General features: G+C 61.8%; 1 protein-coding gene across 1 annotated transcript; it reads right to left on the bottom strand.

The window, feature by feature from the left end:
• Positions 1 to 2,535: 2,535 nt before the first annotated feature.
• On the bottom strand, positions 2,536 to 9,899 carry PRSS27 (serine protease 27). Its single transcript, XM_002755766.6, has 6 exons — positions 9,790 to 9,899; positions 6,591 to 6,617; positions 5,832 to 5,994; positions 4,274 to 4,545; positions 3,291 to 3,460; positions 2,536 to 2,932 (listed from the first exon to the last, which is right to left on the bottom strand). Exons 1-6 carry the CDS (start codon positions 9,833 to 9,835, stop codon positions 2,639 to 2,641), a joined length of 972 nt encoding a protein of 323 aa, XP_002755812.1. The 5' UTR covers positions 9,836 to 9,899; the 3' UTR covers positions 2,536 to 2,638.
• Positions 9,900 to 11,797: the final 1,898 nt, after the last annotated feature.

Raw genomic sequence — 11,797 nt, 5'->3', positions numbered from 1 at the left:
CCATGGAGAGCTGACTCCACAGTGCAACCACCCACCAAGACCCTGACGTGGCATCTGTGTGAGGGATGGCACCCTCTGGCACCACTGCACTAAGCCGTGACCCTTGAGATGGGACTACCTCTTTCTCCCCAATGTTCCTGGGCCCAGGGCTCAGCACAGGGAGGGCCGGCCTGTGGCTGACCCCTCACCAGAGTTCTGGCCAGAAGCAAGCCCAGACTTCTTTCCCGGGGCTCCTACTGTGTGTGTGTGTGTGTGTGTGTGTGTGTGTGTGTGTGGCATGCAGGTGTACTTTGTGGTTGTGATGTGTGGCATATGGCATGTGTGACGTGTGGGTGTGGCGTGGGTGTGATGATGTACATGTGTGTGCACGTGTTTTATGTGTGCATAGGTGTGTGCATGTGTGGTGTGGTGTACCATGTGTGTGGTGTGCATGTGTGTGCACATGTTTTGTGTGGCATGGGTGTGGTGTGCATGTGATGTGTGGTGTGGGGCGTGGTGTGTGTGACGTGCATGTGTGCACATATTTTGTATGTGTGGCATGGGTGTGGTGTGTGTGTGTGGTGTGTGATGTGCATGTGTGTGTACGTGTTTTTTGTATGTGGCATGGGTGTGTGTGTGCATGTGATGTGTGTGTGTACGTGTGCACATGGGCCCGGCTGAGCCTGGGAATGAAGGCTGCCGCCCGCTCTGCCTGCCTCCCTGGGAGCCACAGAGCGTGCGCAGAGCTGTGCTAGGCTCCCTCGAGTTCCTCCTGGAGCTGGTGGGGGCCCTGCTGCCACCCACCTGGCAGATGGCTCAGGGCCCTGCTTGGCAGCAGTGTGCAAAGTCTGTGCTGCACCCCCGCCCCAGAGTGAAAAAGGAACCTGTGGCAACCTGGACTGGTCCCTTCTAACGTCCTTTCAGAGCAAGCATCATGGCTGTTATTTGCACGGAATAGACTTGTTTTCCCTCCTCACCCGCTGGTCTCCACGGAGGGCGTTTTCCGTGGAATGGACTTGGTTTCCCTCCTCACCCGCTGGTCTCCGCGGAGGGCGTTTTCCGTGGAATGGACTTGGTTTCCCTCCTCACCCGCTGGTCTCCGTGGAGGGCGTTTTCCGTGGAATGGACTTGGTTTCCCTCCTCACCCGCTGGTCTCCGTGGAGGGCGTTTTCCGTGGAATGGACTTGGTTTCCCTCCACCCGCTGGTCTCAGCGGAGGGCGTTTTCCGTGGAATGGACTTGGTTTCCCTCCTCACCCGCTGGTCTCCGCGGAGGGCGTTTTCCGTGGAATGGACTTGGTTTCCCTCCACCCGCTGGTCTCCGCGGAGGGCGTTTTCCGTGGAATGGACTTGGTTTCCCTCCACCCGCTGGTCTCCGCGGAGGGCGTTTTCCGTGGAATGGACTTGGTTTCCCTCCTCACCCGCTGGTCTCAGCGGAGGGCGTTTTCTGCCCCTCTCCCACGGGCATCTGCCTGTTGACCTCTTGGGTCTGGGTGGGGTCTCAGCACAGAGACAGTAGGGGCAGCCCTCCTGAGACCATCTAACCTGTAGCATCCCCCTAACCTCTGGGTCTGGAGCTCCTTACACAGCCCAGAGCAGGGCACAGGTTCACCCAGGGGTCTCTGAGGCTGCAAGACTTGGCCAGTGACTGCTTGGCTAGGACCACCCAGTGCTGCTCCCTGGTCCTGCCCTCCACCTCCACCTGGACTTCACGCATCTGCTCCCCAGAGGCTGTGCACACAGGGTCCCCCAGACCCGCCTGCCCACCCCTGGACTGCAGAAGGCGTGCAAGAAATGGGGGCACCGGGCTGCCGTGGGGAGGTGGGTTTGGGCCCATCAGGGTGTTCCTAGGGCCGGTCCCCAGGCAGCTGCTTACTGAGTAGGTGTCAATTTGATTGACTGGTGAAGACTCAGGCCTGCTTTCTTCCCAGCGCTGTGCAGGCCGCAGTGCCTGTGTGCACGGGTGTGTATGTGTGTGGTGTGTGTGTGTGTATGGGTGTGATGTACTCATGTGCAGTCCAGTCTAGCCTGTCCCCACGATGTGCTGTTCTGGACTCCCGAATGGGGGTGGAGACTGAAGGATGGGGCACAGGGAGACCCAGGGTGCCAGGAGCAGTGGGGCAGAAAAGCACAGGTGTGGGCACATGCCCAAGGGGACAGCTGTCACCACTCCTGCTGATGGCATGGAGAAGTTGGGTGGCACCGAGACGCGGGCAGCCAGAAGTGCAGGCTTGGGAGGCTGAGCCACCCCTCCAGGCCCTCCTCACCACCCCGCCAGACAGCTCCTGCATGGCCCTGAGGGTCTTTCCACCTGTGTCTGTTGCTGTCCCCAGTGCCCACTCTGGGGCAGCCCTCAAGGTGAGGGAATGGAGGCCCAGGTGGCAGCAAGTGGCCTCCTGTGTGGGGCCCAGGACAGGGGGTCCCATGGTTCGGTGCTGTTGTCAACCTGGGAGCCAGCTGCAGTTCCCTTCCGCTGATTCAGAGCTGACCGGAGCCCTCACGGCCTTGCCCTGCAGGTCAGAGTTCCTCGTCCCCGGCGCTCCGCAGGGATCCCCATGTGGGCAGCCGGCACACAGGCTGGGTTTTTATTGGAAAGGACATAAATAAAATAATATTTGAGAGGGAGAAAGAAGCGATATTTACAAATGAGCCTGATGGGGCTCAGAACTGCAACAGCAGCGCTGGAAGGACCAGCAGGATGGTGTGGGCAGCCAGGCTGGGCGCAGAGCTCCGCTCGAGGGGCTCCTGCCCCCGGGGGTCTCGCTTCTGGCTGCCCGACCTCGCCGGCTGGAACTGCAGCTGGGGGATGATTCGGTGGATCCAGTTGTGATGGGCGGTGACACGGATGTAGACACCTGGGCGGTTCTGGCGGGCGCAGCCCTCACCCCAGCTTATCACTCCAGCCTGCAGCCACGACTGGCCCACTAGGCACACCAGGGGACCGCCCGAGTCGCCCTGCGGGGGTGGGGGAAACACAGAGGCACCGTCAGAGCCCACCCTGCGTTCCCAGAGACTCAGTTGCAGCTGCACAGTAGGCCTGTGGCTCCACACTGGACTCCTCCCCATCACAGAGCCTCCCTGCCCGGCTCCCCTCCCCTGCCAATCCGATTGACTAGAGTGCCCATTTCTCCCCAGATCACCTAGCGGGGGTGTGTGTGTTGAAAATGCCGTTTCCTGTGCCCTGCCCCAGACCCGCTGACTCTGACCCTCCTGGGTGAGGTCCAGGAAGCTGCTTTTCCAAAGCGAGCTGCTCAGCTGGTTGAATGCGCAGCCCACGCTGCCCTGGGCCTGGAGGTCAGGGCTGAGCCCCCACCTTGCAGGCGTCCTTTTTGCCCTCCTCGAAGCCGGCGCACAGCATGTCGCTCTTGATGGTTTTCGGTTGGTAGCCAAACTCGGCGTCCTTGCCGTAGAGCAGGTTGCACTTGGGCGTGTCGATGATGGGCACGGCGAGTTTCTGCAGGGTCCGCGGGTTGGGCAGGAGGTCTGGGGGTGGGGGCGGAGCAGCCGGGGCTCAGCGGACACAGCCCCCGGGAACCACCACGCCGCCCGGCCTGTGCCTTTGTCGTGTTTAGGGCATCTCTGGCTTAGGGCGCTGTGGGACAGACATCCTCCCTCCCGGGCAGTAGGCTGGGCCCTTTCTGTCCCCCTCTCCCTTCCCTGGCTCTTCCTTCCGGGTCTGCTGCTACTCCCCCGACCCTCACCTGTGTGAGGAGAGACTGTGTGTATACTTTTTTTTTTTTTTTTTTTTTGAGACAGAGTCTCGCTCTTTCGCCAGACACCAGGCTGGAGTGCAGTGGCAAGATCTCAGCTCACTGCAGCCTCCACCTCATGGGTTCAAGCAATTCTCCTGCGTCAGACTCCCTAGTAGCTGGGACTGCAGGTGCACACCACCACACCCAGCTAATTTTTGTATTTTTAGTAGCGCCGAGGTTTCTTTCTTTTTTTTTTTTTTAAGACGGGGTTTCACTATGTTAGTCAGGCTTATCTTGAACTCCCAACCTCAGGTGATCCATCCGCCTTGGCCTCCAAAGTGCTTGGATTACAGGTGTGAGCCACCATGCCTGGGCGAGACAAGGTTTCACTATGTTGGCCAGGATGGTCTCGATCTCTTGACCTCATGATCTGCTCACCTTGGCCTCCCAAAGTGCTGGGATTACAAGCGTTAGCTACTGTGCCTGGTCCCGTGTGCATGTATTAATACAGCAACAGGAAGATTGTGGGTTCAGAGTGGCCCCCAAGCCACCCTGGGCCTTCTTAAAGCACATCCCCCATTCTGCCCCAGCCCTGTCCCCTTACCTTGTTCACTGGGGCTGCCCCAGCCTGTGACCCAGCAGTTCATGCCCGTCTCAAAGATCACTGAGGGGTCCGGCAGGCACACGGGGAGGATGTAATTGGTGAAGGTCACCGGTGCCTCCAGCTCCACCAGGGCCACATCAGCACTGGAGGCCATGCCCTGGTACAGGGGGTTGCTCTCCACCCGCCTTACCCGGGCATACATGGCATGCGGTCCCGGCTGCACTAGCTGCCTTGCCCCCAGCAGTACCTGGTACAGGGACGTCTCCGAGGTGCTGGTGAGAGAAGCAGGAGGCGACGTGAGGTCGCCCCTCATGTGGAGGCAGGCGTGGGAGGGGCTGGGGCGGCTCCTCTGGCTGCCACCATGCCCCACACCTATCTCTGCGGACTGAGAGCCCTCTCTGGGCAGTCAGGTGCAGCGGTGATGCGTGTTGACATTGAAGCCAGACTGCCCGACTCCGATTTCCACCTCCACCCCTGGCCGCTGCCTGACCTTGGGCAAGTTACCCAACAAGTTCTCTGTGACGCAGCTTCCTCACCTGTTCTGCAGGGACAGTCACCATCCCTACCTGCAAGGCTGGCTGGAAGTGGACCACGCTGCAGGTGCAGCAGTGATCTGCCCTCTGTCAGCCTGAGTTGCGGATTTTTTTTCCCTAGAGACAGAGTTCTCATTCTGTCACCCAGGCTGGAGGGCAGCAGCACAATTGCAGCTCACTGCAGCCTCAACTCCGGGGCCAAGACATCCTCCCGCCTCAGCTTCCTGAGTAGTTTGGATCACAGGCGCCACCACACCTGGCTATTTTTTTTTCTTTTTAATTTTTGGTAGAGATGCGGTCTTGCTATGTTGCCCAGGCTGGTCTTGAACTCCTGGGTTCAAGTGATCTGCCTGCCTTTGCCTCCCAAATTGCTGGGATTATGGGGGTGAGCCACTGTGCCCGGCTGTATCTGAATTTAAAATACGGGTTTTTTTTTTGTTTGTTTTTTGTTTTTCCGTCATGACATTCTTTTGCAGATCAAGAAGAAAAAAAGAAAAAAGAGACGTAGGGTTTAGAAGGATTAGACCTATGGTGAAGTATGAGTTGAGGGGCTTGGGACACCAGCAGGTGTGGGGCCAGGTGGTTTATACGTGGACGAGGTGGCCTGGCCTCGGCTCAGGGCTTGCTGGGGTGGCTCAGGTGGGTGAGGGGAGGAAGGGCCTTTTTGTCCAGTCCTGGGGCTTTGTGAACAGAGTTCGCCCAGGAAGAGTGTTCTGGAGCTGAGGGGTGTGCGGGATGGGGAGGCCAGGACCGGCCGGCGGGTAGCCCTCAGAACTTGCACGGAGAGGGTGGAGGGATGGGAGGGGTCAGGAGGGTGCGAGGTGCCTCCCGCAGGCAGGCAGGAGCAGGGTTGCATCTGGAAGTTATCCCTGGGGTTGGACCTGAGGAAAGCCTCTGGCTAGAAAGGTGCCGGTGCTGGACCAGGAGCCCCCGCCCCAGGGAGGTCACCCGCAGACGCGGCGCGGTGGGCGCTGTCCGCGGTGCTGAACCGGCTGTGGGAGGGCGCAAGGGCAGGCGGGACTCACTTGGAGAAGCAGTGCGCGGCCGTCAGGACCCACCGCTCCGCGATGAGGCTGCCCCCGCAGAAGTGGCTTCCATTGCGCTGGATGCTGACCTGCCAGGGCCACTCGCCCTCCTGCGCATCCTGCCCGCCCACCATTCGGTTCAGCCTCCTGGGGCGCCCACAGGCTGGGGGAGCATGGGAAGGAGGTGGGGGTGCTCACTGGGGCTAGTTCCATGGCCAGGCTCCAGCCTCCAGCCCCACACTCCAGTCCTCGGCCCTTCTGCCCCTGACCTGCCTGATGACCTCGGAGGCCTGGGCTTCAGGGTAGCCTGGGATACAGACTGACCCTCCCCATCTGCCCCTGAGCCTCACTCTCCTCGCTGGGAAGGGCAACCTAACAGCTGCCTCTTGGGGGCCACGGGGGCACTGAGATAACCTGGGGAAGGATCTTGTCCCAGGGCCTCACCCAAACAGGTGGCTGGAAGGATACAATGGGTGTCACGCCCTCTTCAGGGGAGCGACCCAGAGAGAGCCGGTCACTGTTCAGGGTGATACTCAGACCCCACTACCCTCATCCTGTGCAGAGCCTCGGTGCCCGTCCTGCTCCTGTCTGGACCTTCCTCCTCCTCTCCCTTCTGGGCTCCAGTTCCACACAGCTCCCACTTTCCCCCTCGTCTGGAATTCCCCGGTGATGTGTGTTCCGAATTCCCTCTGGGTGTGAGTGTCCCTGGCTTGGCCCTGCGACTCCTGTCCCTCCCACCCCAGGGCCTTGGGTGCTTACCTGTTGCTGTCTTGGCCCCCTGAGTCCCTGGAAGTGAGAAGAGGGTAATCAGCCAGGCGAGCTGCTGCCCCTCTCCACTGACCTTCCCCAGCTCCTGAGGACTCTGGAGGGACAGTCCACAGAGGGTCTCACAGGAGAGGCTAAGGGCCTGCAGTTTCCCCTGGGGCTGGCTCTGCCATATGCTCTGGTCCAGACCTGTGGGCCAGAGCTTGTCTGCAAGGGTGGACGGTCCTTGCCACATGGGGAGCCGGATGTCCCCTTCTCATCCTAGCAAGGGTTCTCTCCCTCCACATTCCACACCCATCCTTGTCTGGAAGCTTCTGGAGAGGGTCCAGCCTCCAGCCCCAGCACTATGGGGTCAGCCTTTCCTCCCTGGACAGCTTGGAGCAGAAGAGGCCTGGGAGCTGCCTCTGCGTTTGAGCTGCCCAGGCTCTCACAGTCTGCTCCAGAATATCAGGTCTCTCCCACGTCTCACTTGGGTCCTGAGGCTTAGGCCTTAGCCCCACAGGCTGCTCCCTGGTCTCGGGGGTAGAGAAGGTACAGTGGTTTGCAGTGGCCACCCGGGGTTCAGCCTTCCCAAGATTCCAGAGTCCCAAGAGCTGACCCCTCTCCCAGGCATGTGGCAGGCTCTGCAGACGAGGCCTAAGACCCCCTGCCAGGCCATGTAAGGTCTTTGGTGCTGGTAAAGTGAGAGGCCAAGAAGGGAAGTAAGTTGTGGGGTCATTCAGGGGAACCAAGGATGGGGACTTTTGTTCTGGGGCACATTGCCTCCAACACCCCAGGACACAAAGGGCCTTTAATCCAACACTGGCCCCTCTACCCCAGCTTGGAGACCCCAGCCAGGACCACAGTGTACAGCCCCGGGGTGGCAAAGCCTGGAAATGCCCAGCTTCGAAACAGTCCTCTCAGCAACACTGTACTCCACACGTCTGGTTCCGTGGGGGTGCATCTGCCCACAGCTGGGGAGGGGGTAGAACAGCCACCTCCCCACACCTTGGCCCTCAGCTTCCCCCCAACACCCAGCGCCTTCTGGGTCCCAGGGGGCTGGGCCAGCTGCCATAGACCATGCCTTCACTCTGCCTGGAAAAGATAACCAGTCCCGTGGAGTGGAGGTGCTGCAGGGACAGGAAGTGGCCATGAAGCGCCCAAGAACCCTGAGGGTTTTTATGGCATCCTCTCCCTGCCTGCCTCACAGTCTGGGGCCACGCTTCTCAACACGACTGGTGGGCAGAGATGCCCCTGGGGGGTGCGGACGATGAGGCAGCAGGTGGTGAGGGGGCAGCTGTGGATGGACAGGAGGAGAAGGTGGGGAAGGTGCAGGACAGGCAGAGGGCTGCCTTGCAGAAGCCAGGTCAGGGGCAACGGAAAGTCTGCCCTGATCGCTCTGCTCATTAATTGGTGCTAATTAGGTGGCCCTTTTAAAATGCAAACACCCGGGAGGGTTATTCCCTGGCCCTTGCCAGGGTCAGTTTGGGTGTCTAACCCCTGACCCCTAGCTCCTTCCAAGCCTTGCGCCTTCGCAGAAGGGCGCACGGGATCCCTGTCTGAGCACCGCCCCCTCCAGTGATGCCTCCTCCCTGTGCGGATCCTTCCTTCCTAAGGTAGCCTTGCACTTCTCATTTAGGCAGAGCCTTCTGGCCTCTGAGTGCTTTCTCCCCTTGCCCCAAGATCTGGATGCCCTTCCCTCCTGGTCTCCATGAGTCCTTGTCTTGATCTACAGATCAAGGCCCAACCGAATGCCGCCTCCTCCAGGAAGCCTTCCTTGCTTGCTTGCGTTGTCTTATCTTGGAAGGCCCACACTGTCTCTTGAGCTCTCTGTCCTGATGGGACCTCTGCCTATATCACCCTGGAGTCAGAATTGAGACTCATCTCAGCCCAGGAGCTCCCAGAAGGCAGGGGCTGCATCTGAGGGCCTGAGTTCAGGGAATATGTGGAGGGACACAAGTGTGGCTGTGGGGGCTGATCAGAAAGGCTGATGTGGAGAGCTAGGCCCTTCAGGGTGGGCGCCCGGTGCTGGGGCTGGACACGACAGCCAGGAGTGCTGGGGCTGACAGGTGCATTGTCTGGGCCCTGGGCCTGCCATCCACTGGTGGCTGGTTGGGATGGTGGAGCCTAGGATGCTAGCAGGGACCAGCCAGAGGCCTGGTGGGGGTGTCACCCTCGGGCTGGAGGATGAGGACGTGTCCAGGATTCCAGCCTCCAGTCATGGCTTCGGAGCCGACTGCAGGCCGAATTTTCCTTTTAGGCAATGACCTCGGTTCCTCACCCCGTTTGGGGGGCAGTCACTGCCTTCTACCCCCTGTGCAGATGGCTCCCTCAGAGGGCCCCATTATCCTTGTGCTGGGAGGCTGGGCCAGTGAGGGGTCACAGTGGTGCCCTCCTACCCAAGAGAAAGAGGAAGCCTGGAGTCCTAGCTGAGCTGCACCCTGGGATGACCTGACCCAGCCCTGGGAGGTAACTTGAGGACAGGGAAGTGTGGTGGCTGCCAGGCTGGCCAGGCTGGCCCAGGAATTCGAGAGGGTTTCCCTGGCAGAGAGTGTCCCAGCCTGTAGGGAGGGACCTGGCAGGTGGGGCCCCCTGGATGGCACCTGCTTCCCTGACCTAGGACCAAGAGAGGAGGACACAGTGGCACATCACCGGTTCCTCTGTCAGCAGGGGACAGGGCCCTCTGCCGGCTGCACCCCCTGGCCCCAGCTGTCTACTAAGGCTGCAGCCAGCCTGCTGGGGCTTCTGGGCACAGGCAGCAGCCCTGCTCAGCCACCCTCCCGGCCCAGGGATGATGGTCCAGGCACTTAGAGCCCGGCAGGCCCGAGTTCACATCCTGCACATAGGAGGCCCCTGTTCGCACGAGGGAATGGGGGAGAGAGGCCAAGGTGGCAGAAAGCAGGGAGCCTGGCCAGAGCTGGCACACCAGTGCCCTCGGAGAGATGTGGGAGGAGGCCCTGTGCAGTCATGGCCGTGGGGTCCCCTGGGGCCTGTGCCCACACCTCCCACCCTGCCCTCCCCACTTTGGGTTCCCCAGGTGGCACATCTGGAGCCTTCCCACCTGCCCGGGGGGACCCCACCGTTGAGGCAGGAAGGATGGCCTGTCCTGCAGCCCCGGCCTGGCCCCCGGAGTGGGGGGCTGAGCCCAAACCCCAGGCAGCGCAGCGGGGCCCGCCGGCAACTGCGCCTTTCGACCCTGCACGTCGGGACTCACCGAGACACAGCAGCAGCAGCAGCGGCACCGCCGCGGGCCGCCTCATGTCCTCAGGCCTGGCTGGGGCGCAGGGTCGGGGTCAGCGCCGGCAGGAGCGTTGGAGCACGAGCGAGGTGCAGGCTCCATGAAGTGGGGTTTTATGCCGGGGGTGAGCACAGGCCCGGGTATGCAGCCCAACCCGTCGGCCCGGCCCGCCCGGCTCCTCTCCTCACAAGGAAGCGCCCAGAGCCGACTCCTCCGTGACCTGGCCCCGAACCCCGAGACCCCCGGGCAGACCCCTCACCCGGCGCAGCGGGGGGCGCCGCTGGCCTCGGTTCCCCGGCCCTGAGCTGACCCTGGCGCCCCCGCAGACCCCGAGCGGACCGCCCAGCTTCGTTCATTGAGTATTTATTAGCCGCGTGGGGGGAAGTCAAGGCCTGCGGCGCGCGGGGCCCCGAGCGGAGAGGCGAAGGCACGTGGCGGGGCCGGGGCGACCCTCCTCCAGGACCCCGGGCTCGGAAGCCCCGCCCGGCGGCCGACCCCGGCCCCCGCTGCTACCCTCCGGCGGGCGGGGCTTCCCGGCAGCGGGCGGGGCGGAAGCGGCTCCGGGAAGGCTGGGCCGGGTGACCGTCTTGGTGTCCCCAACTGGCTCTGGGCGCGGCCCCGCGGCGGAAGCGGCTCGGGGAGGAAGTTATTTGGGGCACGGAGCTGACGTCAGAGCCGGAGTGGGTCCGGGCCGCGGGGTCCGGGCTTCGGGCCTCAGTTTCCCCACTGGCGTCGGGGGCGTGCGCGTGGGCCGGGCGGGGCTGGGGGTGCGGCCGTTCCCGCCTCGGCCTCCTCCGTGCGCGGCGTGGTGCTGCCCTCTGGTGGGCGCGGGGCGCGGGGCGCGGCGCGGGCGACTGGGGGTGCAGGTGGGGCGCTCCCAGCCTCGGGGTCGCGGCTCCGCCCCCCGCCACCGCCACCGCCCTCCCCAGCCGCGCGCTCCGCCTTCTCCCTCCCCCTTCCTCCCCCCTCCGCCTAAGCCACCCCCTCCCACCGTCCCCTCCCCATCTAGTCCCTGGAGTTCCCGGGTTGGGGATGCGAGCGCGCTGGGAGGCCCCTGGGGGGCTGGAGGGAAGGGGGAAGGGCGAGGAGTAGAAAAAGGAGATTCCTCCCTCCTTTACTCCTTCCCTCCTTCCCTCCTCCCTCCTTCCCTCCTTCCCTCCCTCCCTCCCTCCCTCCTTCCTCCTTGCCTCCCTCCCTCCCTCCTTCCTTCCTTGGCACATTTGAGGCCAGCACTGCCCAGGTTTGGGGAATACAGAGGTGACCCAAACAGACCTCTCTTCACAGTGTGAGGGAAATGTCTCATTATAAACCGTGATGGGCGCAGCGCAGTGGCTCACTCCTGTAATCCCAGCACTTTGGGGAGGCTGAGGCCAGTGGATCACCTGAGGTCAGGAGTTTGAAACCAGCCCAGCCCAACATGGTGAAACTCCATCTGTACTAAAAGATAAAACTAGCCGGGTGTGGCGACACCTGTAATTCCAGCTACTCAGGGGGCTGAGGCAGTGGAATCGCTTGAACCCGGGAGGCTGAGGTTACAGTGATAGGAAATTGCGCCACAGCACTCCAGCCTGGGCAAGAGAGCAAGACTTCGTCTCCCCTCTCCCCGTCCCCCAAAAAATAATAATTATAAACCACGAAAAATATTTTTTTTTATATGTATATAGAGACGGGGTTTCACTGTGTTGGCCAAGATGGTCTTGATCTCTTGACCTCGTGATCCACCCACCTCGGCCTCCCAAAGTGCTGGGATGACAGGCGTGAGCCACTGCCCCCGGCCTGGAGAGTGTTTCAATGTGCCTGAGTGACATTTCTCCAGCACCCGACGACGGTCGGTCACCGGATCTCATAGGCAGCCTCAGGGCCTTCCAGGTAATGACGTCCTCTTGGCACCTTTCTCTCTGTTCCTTGGCGTCTCCTCCCCTACCCTCCTTTTAAGCCCATTCCTCTACGGGTGGCTCTGCCTTACAGTCAAGCAAGTGACAGA

This window comes from Callithrix jacchus, chromosome 12 (assembly GCF_049354715.1).
Source record: "Callithrix jacchus isolate 240 chromosome 12, calJac240_pri, whole genome shotgun sequence".
NCBI lineage: Eukaryota > Metazoa > Chordata > Mammalia > Primates > Cebidae > Callithrix > Callithrix jacchus.
Note: the sequence above shows the minus strand (reverse complement) of the source record. Positions and strands in the feature narration are given on the sequence as shown.